The 20,276-nt window shown below is 38.6% G+C and overlaps 1 protein-coding gene across 48 annotated transcripts in view; it reads right to left on the reverse strand.

Moving 5' to 3' along the window:
• Positions 1-20,276, reverse strand: part of sw (short wing) — a 171,389-nt gene that overhangs the window by 92,247 nt on the left and 58,866 nt on the right. For all 48 annotated transcript variants that reach the window (XM_068360691.1, XM_068360733.1, XM_068360724.1 and 45 more), the window contains 2 exons: positions 14,743-14,851; positions 7,246-7,358 (listed from right to left, as the gene is read on the reverse strand). In XM_068360691.1, the coding sequence (XP_068216792.1) occupies positions 7,246-7,358; positions 14,743-14,851 (222 nt within the window). The remainder of the gene's footprint in view (positions 1-7,245; positions 7,359-14,742; positions 14,852-20,276) is intronic.

Below are 20,276 nucleotides of genomic sequence, written 5' to 3' on the forward strand. Positions count from 1 at the left end.
TAGGGCATTTGTTTACTCCAAAATTATGCAGTCTTGCAGCTCTCCTCTTTTTGTACAGTAATTAAGAGGTTCTTTAAATTGGTGGAAAGCAAAATATGGCAGGATATGTAGAGCAAGGGGGAGGTAGCTTTGTTTCCTCACTAAACGACCTGGAACTGACATCGTCAACATAGTCAACCTAACAGAAGTTCATGATGCCAGCGTACATAAACAGAAGTTTGTGATGCCAGCGTACAGTTGATATATCGTATATTCAAACTATATAATAAATCAAAAATGGAGTAATTACTTGAAAGTGTCACTATTTGTGAATTATATGGACACTTTTGAGTAATTACTCCATTTTCAATTTAGTATATACAGTACTGTACTCTATTTTGAATATATATCAAATATACGCTGGCATCGCGAACTTCCGTTATGTATGCTGGCATCACAAACTTCTGTTAGGTTGACTATGTTAGTTCAAGGTCATTTAGTGAGGAAACCAAACTATTTTTTTTTATAACTCCTCCCTCAACATATCTTGACATTTTTTGCTTTCCCCCATTTAAAAAACTTCCTAAGTATTGTACAAGAAGAGGATTCAGGAGTAAATGGTGAGTGTGCTCTTGTAAACAAATACCCATGGTAGTCACATGACTAAATAGGTATGACTCGGATGTCATTTTAGTTGTGTACGTCTGTAATGCCTGAAATGTCACTATCAGTATAAATTGTGCATAACATGAAAAGTGTCACCAAACCAAGAAAACCTTAAGATTACTTGTGGTAACATGGTAGAATACATCCTTGGAGATGGTTCTATCCATGTAATTTGAAAATGTAATAGCAAGATTCTATCTGTACGTAATTTAGTTCCTTCTAGTTTGATTATGTGACCACGAAATTTGCACGAGAAAATTTTCAAGGTTAAAGCACAATTCTAAACAAGATTTTCTGCTCTCTTATACTATACATTCTAAATATACTGTAAAATCATCATCAGAAAGATAAAAGCATTTCAAAATAACGTATGGTAATACAGTTTTATCACGATTGCATTTTCATTAACAATGAGAAATAAAGTACTGTACTTTCAGGGTTGAATAAAGGCTAAAACAAGAAAAAAAACAAGAAAATTGAACAGTCCTACATTTGTCGCCCGTAACGCAAATATGCATTCAAGTAATTCAATCACAAGTTAAATCGTTCTCAATTTCTAAAGAGGTTTTTCTTCCAAATTTACGACAGAACTTCTGAAATGGAAAAATACTTGTGAATGTAGAGCTGCTATCTATCAAACAATACCAACAACTGAAGAATTAAAACATGAAAAAGTCACAGCATAGCTGGAAAACTCAATTTCATTAAAACAGCAGACATAGACATGACAACTTTCAGCATTTCAGTCATATACACATTTACAAAAACAAACATAACTACAACTTCTGCTTAAAGATCTTCAACCTGCCAGTTTTAAAAAACATTTCCTGACTAATTTTCTCGTAAATTTCTCACATAAACATAAACTATTCCTAGTCATCTTACAAAGATCACACCTAGCAACCAACGATATTTTTCATATAAAATAGAAAAAGACAAAATTAATCACCAAAAAAGAGAGAACACCAAAATCTGAACCACTAACTAATGTTAAGCTTCACTAAAATGATAATGAACCACGAGCCATTTGGAACAATTCTAAATATCAAAATAATTACAAAAATAAAAGTAAATCTCAAACCTTCAACCTTTTCTTCCTTTTTTCCAGCAGCCCTCCCCAAATCAAATTGCCAATGCTTGATTAAGATTTTAAATAAAATTGACCATTTTAGACAAACTTTATGTTGTGCTAACTTCAAAACAATCACTTTACTAGAGCCTCAATATAAGGCCAAAGGTTTCTGTTCAACATGTTTCTAAAAAATATGTATTACATAAAAAGGAATTTTAATTTACACAGTACTTGTTTTTTCTAATCTTTTAGTTAATGCTTGTCATTCAAAACACCAGATCTCGTAATACAGAAGAAATATTCATATTTTCCAATAAACACACAACACACAAATCCTAGAGTAATTTTCATGACAAGAGGTGTACAGTACAAGAATAATTTTGAAAACTTGACTAAAAACTTATAATGATCTTCCCTCTATTTATTCCACAGTTTGATAATAATGTGTAACGTATTCAAATTTACCAAACCTAGTTTCAAAGGTTAAAGTAAACGAAATTCGTCCATAACAATCAGTTCAAATCATAAACAAAAACAACTTTAGTTCAATCCCAGCATATTACACAGCCTTATGAATGCAATGCATACACAAACTTTCCAAACTTTCCACAGTTCCTCATGGCAGTTCATGCCCTCAGCCTCCATCAACCCTTTACTGTAGTAACAAACCTTATATTATTTTGTCCAGACCACCGGCAAGGTAGTGTACTGAGGTGTCTGGTGGGCAAGGGGGTAATTCTGGTTATATTTTCAAAGCCCAAAGGGGTCAACAGAAATGGGTCAAGTGGAGTTTGAACTAAACATGGTTATAGATGAGGATGACGAGTCTGTAACATCCACACCGTGCTACTCCCACATTTTAAATCTACCAGTAGATAGAATTTCAAGGGTCTAGAATGCAGAAAAAGAATATAACTCCAACAGGATTATGATATTCCCTAAAAGTAGTTTGATATGGAACAATATAAAACCTGCCTGAAAAAAATCATAAAAGTTGCAACAGCCATAATTTTGTGACCTAAACCTACAAATACGATGAATGGTCTCCCGAAACGTGAGAAGATTCAACTTGTATCTCGGCTTCTGTCAAGATCAACTCGGTAAGGACACCCTTGCATAAAATGTTTGTTATCCCACAGCAGATGCAGATCTGCTAGACCATAGAAAAAAGGGTCTTTCTTCTACTACTTCATTCTTTGTAAGTTCTAGGGAAGAACCAGGGAACTTCAGGCCTATAACCCTGACTTGAATAGTTCTTGAATCTGTCAAAGCAGATGGCAAAATAACAAACTTGGAATCAAACTATTTAATCACAAAAAACCAGCATGGGCTTATAAGAGACCATGCTTAACCAACCTGTTATTCTTCCATGACAGTTTCAGTACAATTATAAAATTACTAGAGAAACTCAAAGGATTTCCATAATAAAAAGTACCAAATAAAAAATTGGCAAAACTAAAATGCCTACGTATCATAAGTGAGAAACTGGGTACAAAACTTTCTAAGTTACAGAGAACAGCGAATTATCATCAATGACAAAATGTCACAGTAGTTTGCCTCGATTCAGTACCTGGCCCTATACAAATAGGTACCTGTGCTGTTAAGATACAGGAATAAATCACTTGCAAAAAGACTTTGGAATAATCAGGAAAATAGGCGATACCATCACAGGCACACAGCCTATAAGAACAAGAATGTCAATTAATGTATAACCTACATGGCAGGAAGATACAGAATTATCATAAAGAGAAAGATCAATGAGTCATTATGATAGTGACTATCAACCTTCTAAACAAAATACAGAAGTTGAAAAGAAACCACAAAAAACATTAAGATACATTGAACATTAATTTACTACAAGAACTGAGGAAGTAAAGCAAACCATAGTAAACTGTCCATGTGCAATCCCAGAGGAAGGATACAGAAAGTTTAAAAGCAACACATGTAAGTGAATCAAACTGCAATACCATCAATCAGACACATCTGATACCAAGTTAAAACATCTCAATTTAGACTCTAGAAGAGCTGTTCAAATTCTGTTAACAGATGTATTCAAGATAAATATATAAATAACAGATTACTGTATGTGCAATCTATTCACCTACAGTAGTAACCAATCTAAATGCAACAGATGGATAAGGAAAACAAAATAGTTCAACATCCATCACAATGGGAACTTATTCAAATATAATGTAGCCTCACTATGAAATTGACTGAACCTATGAACAGTACCACTACTAGTGACCTCAAGAACAGCTTAGACAAAATAACTAATATATTTGTGTTTTTTACTATGACTTTTCCGAAGCAGAAAATTATTTTTACATAATCTACACTAAGTGCCATTTTGTGTTACTGTATGTAGTTGTATAGAAAAAAAAAGCCCTACTCCCTTTTTAACCTTTATAAAGTTATACTACTGATAGAGAACCCTTTTTGCTCACATACTTGTAACAACAACACATATATCTACCATGGTTAGATACGGATTGCGATTTAAACGTACCATTAGTTCATATTATACAAAGAACTCGTATCCTTGTAAATGGTATACTAAGAATGAACAAAAAACAAAAAAAGATTGAAAAAGTACCTTCTTATTGACAAACTGCTCAACTGACAGAATTCAAACTATTGTTCAATACCATAAAACATCTAGGAAATGAAGTTCTGTATTCTTCCAAGATTTAATCAACAACATTAATAGTACCAAACTCAAATAAAACCGGTCTTCAAAGTACCAGTGCACAGTGCGTCAAATCAAAGAGACACTTTCAACACATAATGACACAATGAAGTGGACACGTCTTTGTGGTGCTCAAGCAAGATCACGAGTCAAAATACCAAAACTACACAACAGTGTAGGCAATAACGAACAACGTATAATCTCCAATTTTAAAATACTGACTACATCTTACCTTTTGAGGACCTCAAACCTAAGATGCATTTGTAAAACCATTCAGATTAAAGTTTTTTTAATTTATTGTTTAATTAGTCAACATCCTTTCAATGCTCAGGTAAGACAAAAACACTAGACTTCCAACTTGCAAATGAATTAAATATTTAGGAATTCCAATCAATTTTGTCACTGAATAAATAGTTTCAAAAGTAATTAAGCCATCAAAAGAGCGTACATAAGATTATAACCATCATCACAGCATCATCACTGCTAGAGTATAGGTGTATTGTCATTCATAAAACGACTACTGGGTTACAATTAAAATTACTCAGGAGGTGACTAAGCCAAATAACTGCACTAAACTACAGGGTTATCTAAGTTAAAGATAGAAAATCATGCTAAATGAAAAATATCAATACACTGGATATGGTTAATAAGGAGAGATTGTTAGTAAGTTAATACCATTACAGACCTGATTCCAATACATTACAAGGTGTGAGCCATCCACCTCCATAACTGACCCAGACAAGAGGAAATGTCTAACTGCTGTTTTAATAAATTACCAGGATAAAATGCTCAGGATAACATGTACACTAAATATTCCAGTATACTGCTCAGCCAACATTTAAGTCAAGGGTTGAAATTCAATTGATTCTTCTCTCATAAATGATATTTAAATATTACCCCAGCACTTAGACATTACTCCAGTGAACTTCCATACTCCACTGTTCAGAACAAAAGGTCAGTTACATGAACAGAGGCATACCGTAATCATGCAGCTAAACTAAAGAATTGCTTCTTGAGAGTTTCACCCCAACCCTAGATTCCCATAGTCTTGCCATGCAAACTTTACAAATATTTTCAGTATTTCATGGCCAACATATACAGCACCTATAATCTTTAAAAGATTTCATAGAATCCTAACATCTATTCAAAATACTGTACTACCCTTTGAACCACTGAATAATATATACATAAAAAGGCCATCTGAATATCTATAATACTATACAAGACCTAATTGTAAATCTCTCTACATTCTGTGTTTAACATTAAAAGTTAATCTCCATCATTCTCAAACTATTGAACCTAACTTTGTATAAAGTAGCAACAACTATTTTCAAATCATTTTCACACAAAAAAAAAATTACACTGAAAAACTATTTGTAGTTTTTATGACATGAAAAATAAAGTTGATAATAGATCAATAGGTATTTGTTACAAAAGTAATATGAATCATATCAAGGTTTTCTATTCAATACTAAAATAAATAAACAAAAGTTTACCCAATTTGTGATGAAATATGCATTTCTCATGAACCTAAACATTAAAGTGAACATTAAAATATCCTTTTTATAAGAAGGATTTCGTAAACCTAAAGAAAAATAGACTTGGATATGATTTATAAATATTAATGAAAATGTACTAAAAGTATTATTAATTTCCATATAAGTACTGTACTGTATTAGTGTATCATTTGAATACATAATTTACATTAATGCAAATAAAAATTGCTACCAGCTACCAAAACATCTTAGGTAGAATATAAAGTTCAGCCTTCTTCAAATTCTTTGAGTACACATTACATTAGCTGTCAAAATTCTTACCAAGTTATATTGTAACCAGAATCCTCATCTATTAGAAAAAAAATCTTAGAACATTCGGCAAATATTTTTACGAAGAAAAGGAACATATTCAAGTTTTCTATTACTGCATAATGCTGAAGCTTGCAATTAAAGTGATTAAATCTAAGATGTTAAATAACCTCTTAGAATTATGAAACAATAAGCGTGGTATTCAAATTTCTAGTTATGTCAAGTAATGCAGTAAAGGAAACAATATCCATACTTGAACCTTTCTATAAACCTTTCCAAAGTTCCATGAAATATGCATTTACATCAGCAATGGAGATGGGCTACTATCTATTTTCATTAGCAAAAAATCAAATAAAGAGGTGTTTCTTTACTATAAATGAGTTAATGAATATTTAAACACACCTATAAAATCAAAATATATGTTGTGCAAAAGATATTTAGTAACGTGAAGTGACCACAATGTTTCACGAAGACTCCTTTAATAGATAAAAATGAAAAGTTTACCTAGATTTCACTAATGGTTAAAATTAATCTTAGCTTCCATTACAACATCTTTAATGATAAACACAGAAGACAAAAAACCCACCTTGCTTTAGATAGTCCCAAACCAACTTTAGTATGTTAGTTATGAGTGTATTAATACCATTACATCAGATAAAAATAAATTTCCCATTTTCCAAAAACAGTACTTGAAACTAACTTTACCCGAGTCACTTTCAAAATATTTAATGCCTACATACAGACCTAGAGTACTGTATTTTCTCTGCCTATAAAAATGTGTACACTTAAATATGCAACCCACACCAAAGATGGCTTCAGTGTCAAAATTTAAAATAAATTGAGACAAAAACTGTTAAAATTATATTAATCTTCTTTTTTAATAAACTCATCAACTTTTACATTCATTTGTCAACATACACCTGGGTGGCTCAAACATATTTAAGATACTTATTAGCAATCTATAATTTCTATCTTGCCAGCCTAATCTTGGCCAATAGCCTCTAGCTAAGATTATATGAAAATAGAATAGAACTAACCGGGGCCATCACCAGATGTTGAAGTTTGAACTCCCTTCGTGTAGACGACAGTTTCGCGAGGTGGGATGTTTGTAGCCTGAACACTCACGACTGAAAGCTGAGGTGGTCGCTTGCTGAAGAGTAAAAATAAGAAATAATAATAACACAATACTGCACTGAAAAATGTTATTTTTATTAATAAAATAAATTTTTGAATATACTTACCCGGTGATTATATAAGCTGCAGCTCTGCTGCCCGACAGAAAAACTCTACGTTCAAAATCCGCCAGCGATCGCTATGCAGGTAGGGGGTGTACTTCAACAGCGCCATCTGTCGTGCAGGTACTCAGTACTCAATGTAAACACAGAACTCAATTTTCTCCTCGGTCCACTGGGTCTCTATTGGGGAGGAAGGGAGGGTCCTTTAATATATAATCACCGGGTAAGTATATTCAAAAATTTATTTTATTAATAAAAATAACATTTTTCAATATTAAACTTAGCCGGTGATTATATAAGCTGATTCACACCCAGGGGGGTGGGTAGAGACCAGCATTAATTGTTTACATTATTATGAGCTAAGGATTTTGTATTTCATTTTAGAAGTTATTCAAAATAACAAACATAAAATAAATAAGTACCTGGTAAGGAAGTCGACTTGAACAATTACTCTGCCTTTTTTAAGTACGTCTTCCTTACTGAGCCTCACGATCCTCTTAGGATGCTGAGCGACTCCTAGGAGCTGAAGTATCAAGGGTTGCAACCCATACTACAGGACCTCATCAAAACCTCTAATCTAGGCGCTTCTCAAGAAAAGAATTTGACCACCCGCCAAATCAACCAGGATGCGAAAGGCTTCTTAGCCTTCCGGACAACCCAAAAAACAACAATAAAAAACATTTCAAGAGAAAGATTAAAAAAGGTTATGGAATTAGGGGAATGTAGTGGTTGAGCCCTCACCCACTACTGCACTCGCTGCTACGAATGGTCCCAGGGTGTAGCAGTTCTCGTAAAGAGGCTGGACATCTTTAAGATAAAAAGACGCGAACACTGACTCGCTTCTCCAATAGGTTGCGTCCATTATACTCTGCAGAGATCTATTTTGTTTAAAGGCCACTGAAGTTGCGACAGCTCTAACTTCATGTGTCCTTACCTTCAGCAAAGCATGGTCTTCCTCATTCAGATGGGAATGAGCTTCTCGTATCAACAGTCTATATAATAGGAAACTGCATTCTTTGACATAGGCAAAGAAGGTTTCTTAATAGCACACCATAAAGCTTCTGACTGTCCTCGTAAAGGTTTAGTTCGTCTTAAATAGAACTTAAGAGCTCTAACAGGGCATAAGACTCTTTCTAGTTAATTTCCAACCAAATTTGAAAGGCTTGGAATATCGAACGATTTCGGCCAAGGACGAGAAGGTAGCTCGTTTTTGGCTAGAAAACCAAGCTGTAAAGAACATGTAGCCGTTTCAGATGAAAATCCGATGTTCCTGCTGAAGGCGTGTATCTCACTGACTCTTTTAGCTGTTGCTAAGCAAACGAGGAAAAGAGTCTTTAAAGTGAGATCTTTAAAGGAGGCTGATTGTAGTGGCTCGAACCTTTCTGACATAAGGAATCTTAGTACCACGTCTAAATTCCAACCTGGTGTAGCCAAACGACGCTCCTTCGAGGTCTCAAAAGACTTAAGGAGGTCCTGTAGATCTTTGTTGTTAGAAAGATCTAAGCCTCTGTGACGGAAGACTGCTGCCAACATGCTTCTGTAACCTTTGATAGTGGGAGCTGAAAGAGAAATTTCCTTCCTCAGGTATAATAGGAAGTCAGCTATTTGGGTTACAGAGGTACTGGTCGAGGATACTGATACCGACTTGCACCAGTTTTGGAAGACTTCCCACTTCGACTGGTAGATTCTAAGAGTGGATGTCCTCCTTGCTCTAGCAATCGCCCTGGCTGCCTCCTTCGAAAAGCCTCTAGCTCTCGAGAGTCTTTCGATAGTCTGAAGGCAGTCAGACGAAGAGCGTGGAGGCCTGGGTGTACCTTCTTTACGTGTGGCTGACATAGAAGGTCCACTCTTAGAGGAAGAGTTCTGGGAACGTCCACCAGCCATTGAAGTACCTCGGTGAACCATTCTCTCGCGGGCCAGAGGGGAGCAACTAACGTCAACCTTGTCCCTTCGTGAGAGGCGAACTTCTGCAGTACCTTGTTGACAATCTTGAACGGGGGGAATGCATAAAGGTCTAGATGGGACCAATCCAGTAGAAAGGCATCTATATGAACTGCTGCTGGGTCCGGGATTGGCGAGCAATAAATTGGGAGCCTCTTGGTCATCGAGGTTGCAAAGAGATCTATGGTAGGTTGGCCCCATGTGGCCCATAGTCTCTTGCACACATCCTTGTGTAGGGTCCATTCTGTTGGAATGATTTGACCCTTCCGACTGAGGCAATCCGCCATGACATTCATGTTGCCTTGAATGAACCTCGTTACTAGAGAAAGGTTTAGATCTCTTGACCAGGTGAGGAGGTCCCTTGCGATCTCGTACAACATCATAGAATGGGTCCCTCCTTGCTTGGAGATGTACGCCAAGGCCGTGGTGTTGTCTGAGTTCACCTCCACCACCTTCCCTAGAAGGAGGGACTTGAAGCTTTTCAAGGCCAGATGAACTGCCAGTAGCTCCTTGCAGTTGATATGTAACGTTCTTTGATTCGAGTTCCAAGTTCCCGAGCATTCCCGACCGTCTAATGTCGCACCCCAGCCCGTGTCCGATGCGTCCGAGAAGAGAACGTGGTTGGGGGTCTGAACAGCCAGGGGCAGACCCTCTCTGAGGTTGATGTTGTCCTTCCACCAAGTCAGTGATGACTTCATCTTCTCGGAAATGGGGATCGAGACCGCTTCTAGCGTCTTGTCCTTTTTCCAGTGAACAGCTAGGTGAAATTGAAGGGGACGGAGGTGCAGTCTCCTTAACGAAATGAACTGTTCCAGGGATGAAAGCGTCCCTATCAGACTCATCCACTGTCTGACTGAACATCGTTCCTTCTTTAGCATGTTCTGGATGCATCCTTGGGCTTGACTTGTTCTGGGGGCCGACGGAAAAGCCCGAAAAGCTTGACTGTGAATCTCCATCCCTAAGTACACTATAGTTTGGGATGGGACCAGTTGGGACTTTTCCATATTGACCAGGAGACCCAATTCCTTGGTCAGATCTAGAGTCCACTTTAGATTCTCCAGACAGCGACGACTGGAAGAAGCTCTTAGAAGCCAGTCGTCCAAATAGAGGGAGGCTCTGATATCCGCTAAATGCAGGAATTTGGCAATATTCCTCATCAGCTTCGTAAAGACAAGAGGAGCCGTGCTTAGGCCAAAGCACAGGGCTTGAAATTGGTAGACAACCTTTTCGTAAACGAATCTCAGAAAAGGTTGGGATTCTGGGTGGATGGGGACGTGAAAGTAAGCGTCCCTTAGGTCTAAAGAGACCATCCAGTCTTCCTTCCTGACCGCTGCTAGAACAGACTTTGTGGTCTCCATGGCGAACGTCTGCTTTGTGACAAAGACATTCAGCGCACTGACGTCTAGCACCGGCCTCCACCCTCCTGTCTTCTTTACCACTAAGAAGAGACGGTTGTAGAAGCCCGGGGATTGATGGTCCCGGACTTTGACTACCGCTCCCTTTTCTAGCAAGAGAGACACCTCTTGCTTCAAAGCTAGTCTCTTGTCCTCCTCTCTGTACCTGGGAGAGAGATCGATGGGAGACGTTGCTAGAGGGGGTTTGCGTACAAACGGGATCTTGTACCCTTCTCTGAGCAACTTCACAGATTGTGCATCTGCGCCCCTTTTCTCCCAGGTCTGCCAGAAGTTCTTGAGTCTGGCTCCCACTGCTGTCTGAAGAAGGTGGCAGTCAGACTCTGCCCTTAAAGGACTTGGTACCTTTCTTCTTCCCACGTCTCCCTTCGGCACGAGCACCTCCTCTGCTGGAGGCTCTGCCACGAAAGGGCGGAATGAATCTGGACGCTGGAGTGTCCATCCTGGGTCTAGACAAGGTAGGCAAAGGGGTGGCTTTGCGGGCAGAGGACGCAACCAGGTCATGAGTGTCTTTTTGAATCAAGGAGGCAGCAATCTCCTTTATCAAGTCCTCTGGGAAAAGGCACTTTGAGAGAGGAGCAAACAGAAGTTCCGATCTCTGACACGGTGTTACTCCCGCTGACAAGAAAGAGCAAAGGTTTTCCCGTTTCTTGAGGACCCCGGAAACGAACGAAGCCGCAAGCTCACTGGATCCGTCACGTATGGCCTTGTCCATACAGGACATAATGAGCAAGGAAGCTTCCTTGTCAGAAGGGGAGATCTTCCTGCTCAAAGCTCCCAGACACCAGTCCAAAAAGTTAAAGACCTCGAAGGCTCTAAACACTCCTTTCAACAGATGGTCTAAGTCTGAAGGAGACCAACAAATCTTAGAGCGTCTCATGGCCAGCCTGCGGGGAGAGTCTACTAGACTTGAGAAGTCGCCCTGGGCCGAGGCAGGAACTCCCAAGACGAGAACTTCTCCCGTGGCATACCAGACGCTCGATCTGAAAGAGAGTCTCGCAGGGGGAAACGTAAAAGCTGTCTTCCCAAGGTTCTTTTTGGACTGCATCCAATCCCCTAAAACTCGTAAAGCTCTCTTGGACGAGCGTGCGAGGACGAGTTTCGTGAAGGCAGGCGCTGATGACTGCGTGCCTAAAGCGAACTCAGACGGAGGAGAGCGTGGAGCCGCAGGCACAAACTGATCAGGAAACATCTCCTTGAACAAAGCAAGAACTTTTCTAAAGTCCAAGGAGGGTTGCGTGGTCTTGGGTTCGTCGATGTCCGTATGCGGGTCGTCAATGTGTGCAGCGTCGTCATCATCAGAGAGTCCATCATCTGAAAACTGAGGAGGAAGCGGCAAAGGAGTAGCAATCGGCTGGTCAGCTGAGTCCGGCAGCACGGGTGCATGCGTGACTGAACCGGACGCAACGTCATGGAACTGTTGCCCAGTCTGTGAACTGGCAACAACCATAGCAGCGCGGTGGCGCAAAGCGTCTACTCCAGACTGTCTAGTCTGCTGTGGGCGAGTAGTGGTAACCACACTGGGTTGCGGAGGTTGACGCACCGCGTCAAAACAAAACAACTTAGGTTGTTGTTGTAACTCGCGAACGTCAACGGAAGGTTCCGTGCGTCGCTGAACGTCAACATGCGGCTGGCAGGGTACACTGGAACGCATGGGTGGCGGGACTCTCACAGCTGGAGTGCGGGAGAAGGTAGCCTCAGCGTCCACTGGACGCACAACCGTGGGTGGTTGTAGGCTAGAGGTTGGTGCAGCGTCAACCTTCTCCGCACGAAAGTCCTGCATCAATGACGTTAACTGTGACTGCATGGTCTGCAGCAAAGACCACTTAGGGTCTACAGTAGCAGGTGCGGCAACAGACGGTGTTACTGCCTGATGCGGTACCGCTTTGCCTCTCTTAGGAGGTGTGCAGTCATCGGAAGACTGCAGCGAGTCCGAACTGACCCAGTGGCTACAACTGGGCCGTTGGACTTGCGCGGAAGGGACCGACTTGCGCTTAAGAGGCCGCGAGACCTTGGTCCATGGTTTCTTTCGAGAAACCTCTTCCGCAGACGAGGAATAAATGGGCTCTCTCGTCTTCGTGTGGGTGGGGCGATCTTGGTTAGATACGCCCGAAACCACGGAGGGAAAGTCTATTCGTTGATTAAAGCCTCTCGAACCCTTTGGTCGTACGACATTGCTTTTCCCCTGGGCTTGGGAGCTTGCAAGAGGTCCCGGACTGGGAGGACGACAGGCACGAACAGACGAACCCTCAAGCGCAACACTATCTACAACACTTTCCACAACACTACCACTCACTTTGTCACTACCCACTGCACTCTTACACTTCAACTCCTTGACGTCTGCCATGAGTTGGTTACGGTCGCTCGCCAATAACTCGACTCTCTCACCCAGAGCCTGGATGGCACGCATCATATCTGCCATCGAAGGTTGTTGAGTGCTAGAAGGGGGATCAGGAGCAACCACTACAGGGGAAGGAATAGGTTGTGGGGCATGAGGAGAGGAAAATTCAACGGAGCGAGATGAACTTCTCCTGACTCTATCTCTCTCTAGCCTACGTGTGTATTTCTGGAATTCGATGAAATCGAATTCCGAAAGCCCAACGCATTCCTCACATCGATCTTCCAATTGACAGGTCTTATCCCGACAATTGGAACAAACGGTGTGAGGATCGATAGAGGCCTTCGGAAGACGCCTTGAACAGTCCCTAGCATTACATTTCCTGAATTTAGGGACTTGAGAAGGGTCAGCCATTTTGAATTAGTCAAAGGGGAATTCAAAATCTATCCAAAGTCGTCAACAAATAATCCAAAATCAATAAAAGAATGTAAGGATGTATTGAAGATAACGTCTGCAAAGCGAAAGCTCAAAACTAGAAATGTGTACTTCACCAAAATATGTGAAAACCAATCCAGTAAGCAACAGCGAATTTAGTAGGTCTTGCCGGTGGCACGACAGAGAGAAAATTGAGTTCTGTGTTTACATTGAGTACTGAGTACCTGCACGACAGATGGCGCTGTTGAAGTACACCCCCTACCTGCATAGCGATCGCTGGCGGATTTTGAACGTAGAGTTTTTCTGTCGGGCAGCAGAGCTGCAGCTTATATAATCACCGGCTAAGTTTAATATTGAAAAACAAAAAATTAAATCATTTGTTGATTACTAATATAACAGCACCATCTAGCTTTGGAGTTCTCTTTTCTTGTTCTGGTATAGTTTATTCTTTATATTTTTTTTTCTTTAATGGAAGTCCTAAGGCTTGTAACTTTATGGGTTTCTAACTAGGATTGCACCTTGGTTCATTATCACAGGAGTCAAGAGTATTGAAATGATGTCTAAGCTATACCAGCTTTGAAAACTACATAAAGCAAACTAAAATTTACAACAAAGCAGTTTATTAATCAGTATAATGGTGGTTCTTTATAAATTGCCTTAACCCTTTTACCCCCAGGCTATTTGGAAATTTCCAACCCTTTACCCCCAAGGGGTTATTTTTTTCCCAGCACATTTTGCAGTATATTTTTTTTTAATTGCTCTAAAAGCCTTAATTTTTGTCATAGAGAGGTCAGGTTGGTCTCATTCTCTTGGAAAATGCCTGAATTTTCTCAAAAAAATTATCAAAAATATGAAAAAAAAAATTTTATAGCATTTTTTGGCAAGGACGTACCGGTAGGTCCATGGGGGTAAAGAGATGGCTTTTGTGAAACGTACCAGTACGTCCTTTGGGGGTAAAAGGGTTAAGAAATACAGTACTGTAATGCCTATATACAACATATGAAATTTGCCATGAGCAATACAGTACTGTAATGCCTATGTACAACAAATGAAATTTCAATTTGTAGAATTCTCATCAAAGTCATTCCCTACCTGACAGCATTCTACCCGATAATATAAACGAACTCATTAAACCCCTTCAATTTCTCTTCAATGATTTTTTAACCAACCTACCTAGGTGTACGTGGAGATGCCGAGGCATTAGGTTCCAAACTTTTGTCCGGAGAGGCAGTCTGATCTCCACCTGTTTCAGATGACATGCTGGACATGCTTGACAACACTTCTGCAAAAGGGATATAAAGATCAAATTAGAAATTTAAATTGATAACTTTCTAAGCAAATAACACAGAAATGGAAAATTTAAAATGAAAGAGAGAGAGAGAGAGAGAGAGAGAGAGAGAGAGAGAGAGAGAGAGAGAGAGAGAGAGAGAGAGAGAGAGAGAGAGAGAGAGAGAGAAAGAATTTGATTTAATGGCCAATAATCAGGCCTGAGAGGCCATTCAGTAACCAAGCACAACAAACTAGAAAATCACTCAGGTTGCAGACCTCCGACACTGCAGCTTATTTCTCGAAACCAGCTTGCCTTTCCCAGAATCAATTTAGACCATAGGCATATTTGAAGTCTGTGTGACAACCATGTGGGAACTTGTGGTTATGGTTAACTTGGACAATCTATTGCTCAACCTTTGACCTTGGACTTACAAAATTGAATCACTTCCACGTCTTAATATAAGAATCAATCCCTGAAAGTTTCACTACTCTATCAGTAAAATTGTGGTAAAGAAGTTGTTCACAAACAAACAAACAGACATATGGACGAACATAGACAAAAATATAACCTCCTGAACTTGCACTAAGAAGTTTCAATTGAGAAGTTGGACCATACCAAGAAAGGAATCAGGAACAGAGGTTAACCAGAAGGCTACAAAGTTTGAATTTTGTTATGGTTAAGAGGACAGTAGCTCTTCAACATGAAGATCTTTGCATCAACAATGTCTCTTCAACTATTCACAACTCATTTATAATTCTATGCGTGATTCTTGATTTAAATTAAACTTTTGAGAACCCCATTTGGTCCATTTCTTCTTCAATTTGAAAAAAAAAAAATTGTGCTTATTAAGAAAGCCTTTTTTTATGATGTCTATCATTGGCAAATGGTCTTGTTTTGAGCATTGCTTTCCTGTTTGGTCTTCAAGAAGGACTCTCATCTTGATTTATTTGATATAAACTTGCAGCCTATTAAATCTCTGGCATAGTTCTTTACAATAGATAGTTCTTTATACATGTTGCTTAAGATTTCTTCTAATTCAAGTCATACATTGCAATTTGATCTTCCAAGAATGTACCATCCTGTACGTAGTGCTAGGTATGCAGGTAATTCTTAGTCATGCCTCCTCCATCATAAGGCACAATACTGTGCTACGTACTCTGGTATTCTAGAAATTTTATTCCACCCGTAATTAGTGTGGAATGATCTGCTGAATCAGCATAACTTAAGAAGTTTGAACTAATTTTTAAATGCCTTCTGTTAAACAGATTGACTTGTCTCATTTTAGTGTTTATGTATGACTGACCTATTTTTATGCTGTTACTGCTCTTATGACAACTTTCTCTCCTTCATTACTTATATCTAGTATATTTGCTATTACCTCATTTCCTTTCCTCACTGGGCTACTTTTGCTTCCAACCAGGTTTGAAGCTTGGCTAGTAATAATAATAAATCTTTTCATCAGTTTTTAGTTCTTAAGTACTTTAAATGAAAGATAGTGCCAGAAACACCCAAAGTTTTTACGAAGGGAAACTCCCCTTCCAGGCAATACTAGCACCACCTACACCTTCCCTCTTTACCACCTTCCAGGCATGAACTTTCCTTATTACAGGTAACGTGAAGTTCAGCATTAATTTATTCCAAATTTATTCATTCATTCTATTATTCATGAATGCTTTTCTTGTTTTGCTTTAATGCACTACACTATACTTTCAAAATATTCTAATATTGTAAACTTTGTGTAAAATGACCCATAGTAGGAGTATTCATTCTTATGATGAAAATTGATTTGGTGCCTGATAATGATTTTGGAATGAATTATGTTCAATGTCCAAGGTACCACTGTAACTCCTAATGAGCAATGGGCTAAAGAGCAAATTTCTATAAACTTACCTTACCCATCATTCACTTATAATGGGAACAAGAAATCTTATTGCACGAAATTGTGTTCCTTTTATAGCCATCAATAAAAGGAGAAAAAGACATGCCCTGACAAGGAAATATGAACATGGAAGGGCTCTCTTTCCTATATAATATGAGGCTGCCCTTTGAGGTCTTAATAGCGAGGGCAAAAGTATAAGAGGCTTAGACATTGATGTTCATAAAAGAAAGATTCTTACTCTTTTTCCTCAGCATTTCAGGAAATTTCAACTTAAAATGAGGTTGCAAAGGTGAGAAAACTAGGTAGACATAGCAAAGGACACTCGTCTGACCAAGAAACTATGACACTATGGCAAAACTAATATCTTGCTCAACAAAGGGAAAATGGAGAATTAAGATCTAAATCTCTCTCTCTCTCATTCATCCAAGGACATGTTCTAAGGCAGAGAAGGGAAGGAATCATCATCATCACCTCCTCCTCCTACGCCTATTGACGCAAAGGGCTTCAATTAGATTTCGACAGTCGTCTCTGTCTTGAGCTTTTAATTCAATACTTCTCCATTCATCACTTCCTACTTCACGCTTTATAGTCCTAAGCCATGTAGGCCTGGGTCTTCCAATTCTTCTAGTGCCCCGTGAAGCCCAGTTAAACGTTTGCAGAACTAATCTCTCTTGGGGAGTGTGAAGAGCATGCCCAACCCATTTCCATCTACCCATCATGATCTCGTCCACATATGGTACTCGAGTAATCTCTCTTATAGTTTCATTTCTAATCCTGTCCTGCCATTTAACTCTTAATATCCTTCTGAGGGCTTTGTTCTCAAATCTACTAAATCTATTGGAGATTGTTTCATTGTCATACCATGACTCATGTCCATAGAGTAACATCGATCTCACTAAACTGATATATAGTCTGATTTTTATATGAAATTTTAGGCGATTTGATTTCCAAATTTTATTTAACCTAGCCATTGTCTGATTTGCTTTTTTCAATCTTTCACTAAACTCTAATTCTAAAGACCCTGTATTGGAGATCATTGTTCCTAAATACTTAAATGATTCCTCATTAATCCTTTCTTCTTCCAATAATATTTCATTTTCCATTGCAAACTCCATTCTCATCATCTCTGTCTTTCTTCTATTTATCTTCAGCCCAACCTTGTGTGATATTTCATGCATTCTGATAAGAAAGCATTGCAAATCCTGTGGTGTTCTGCTAAGAAGGACATCATCATCAGCATACTTTAAACTTCTATCACCAATCCAGTCCAATCCTTCTCCACCATCTCTGACTGTTCCACACATTACAAAATTCATGAGGAGGATGAACAACATAGGTGACAACACATTTCCTTGGAGTACTCCTCTGTTCACTGGAAATTCATCTGATAAGACTCAATTAACATTAACTTGATCAAATTTACATATTTAAGATTAATTCTATAATAACGCAGGACTCTCCACAAAGTTGGCCGGTGCACACTATCAATGGCTTTTTCATGGTCCACAAATGCCATCAAAAGGGGATTTCTATATTCTACGCATTGCTGAACATGTCGCAAAAAGGAAAATTTGGTCAGTGCAACTTCCTTTCTAAATCCTACTTGTTCATCTCTCAGCTTTTCATCAAACTTTTTCTCCGGTCTCTTTAGAATAAGCATACTATATGTTTTCATAACTGATGTAAGAGTATGCCTCTGAAATTATTGCAATCAGTCAGGTCTCCCTTTTTAGCTATTTTCAACAACACTAACTCTCCCTCATCAGGTTTTGCCTCTTCATGTCACATTCTACAAAGTAGTCTGGGAGTCACTTCATTTTTGGCCAGTATCATCTCGGGAGTTATTCCATCATATCCAGGGGCTTTCCATCTCTTTAGTTTTTTGAGGATAGCTGCGACTTCAAACACTCTAAATTCATTTATGGGCACATCAAGGTCTTCATCAGCTTCAGGTATATCAATCAAATTATTCCCTTCATATCTCCTATTCACAACACCACTTAAGTGTTCCATCTAACGTTGTCTTTCTTCACCTTCTCTTGCTATAACAGAACCTTGTCTCTTTTTGATGGGTATATGCTTCTTCTTCTTTGCCCCAGTCGAGATTTCATCAATAATTCTATGAGCAATTCTTACACCATAGCCACTTCCCGAATTCATAGCTTCGTCAGCCTCATCTGCTTTACTGTCTAAATATTCTCTCCAGTCATTCCTAGCTTTTCTTTTGACCTCACTGTCAATACTGCAATACTTTTAGCATGCTCTACCTCATAATTTTCACTACTTCCTCGTAAACTTTCAACAATCAATTTCTGTCTTTATCTCCTTTTCATAGTATCTCAATTATCATTTGATATCGATGGGTTTCTCCTTGTAACTACTTGTCCCAAGACTTCACTACCAACTTACTAAAGTATAGTCTTAATATCCCACCATTCTTTATTTATTGTCTGTTCTTCGTCTCCTAAAGTTTCTAAGACTGTAAATCGATTCCTACATTCAATTGAAAACGTTTCTCTATGCTCTTCTTCTATAAGCTTAGTTGTATCAAAGCTCAGTTGAATAGCATCTTTTTGGAAAGAGGGCCAGTTGATGAACCATTACTGGACAATAGTACAGCGTTTAAGTTGCACCTAGGTATTCTATCATTTTTCTGATGGGTGCTTTCAGTTTTAATTTCAGTGTGGCAATGAGGAGCTGGTGATCACTACCAATATCGGCACATCTATAGCTTCTTACATTTCTCAGAGTCCTCCTTCTCTCTTTATTAATCGCAATGTGATCTATCTGATTTTTGTAAATGCCACAAGGTGAAGTCCATGTATACTTGTGGATGTTCTTGTGTTGAAAAGGAGTACCTCCAATGACAAGATTGTTTGCTGAACACAAACTTATGAAATGTGCTCCTTTTCATTTGCAACTTCGCCAAGACCCTCGAAACCCATCACATTCTCAATGCCTTGATTATTTCTTCCAACTTTGGCATTGCAGTCGCCAATCACAATTTTCATATCTCTCACTGATCTCATCTATTACACTCTGCAGTTCTTCACAGTATTCATCTTTCCTTTCTTCAGGGGAATCATTTGTTGAGACATAGCAAACTATAATACTCATATTGCACTGCTTTGATTTGAACTTTGCTAGTAACAATCTACTATTTACAGCTCTCTACTTGGTTAAAGCCTTTTCTGCTCTTGGTGTCATCATCATTCCTACCCCTTCTCTTCCAACTCCATCTGATCTTCCCAGGTAGATATATATATGTATATATGTATATATATATATATATATATATATATATATATATATATATATATATATATATATATATAATATATATATATATATATATATATATATATATTGCCTTGGTCTAAAGTTTCCTTACCAATCCCCTTACAAGTTTCACTTAGGGCCAAGATATCCAAACTATATTTCATAAATTCAAGCTCCACTTGCTGTAACTTCCCAATCTGATTCATGGGTCCAACATCCCAATTACTGTACCTATTTTCAATTTTTCTTTAGAATTTATAAACCGGGAAATTCTTAGCA

This window comes from Palaemon carinicauda, chromosome 37, assembly GCF_036898095.1.
Source record: "Palaemon carinicauda isolate YSFRI2023 chromosome 37, ASM3689809v2, whole genome shotgun sequence".
Taxonomy (NCBI): Eukaryota; Metazoa; Arthropoda; class Malacostraca; order Decapoda; family Palaemonidae; genus Palaemon; species Palaemon carinicauda.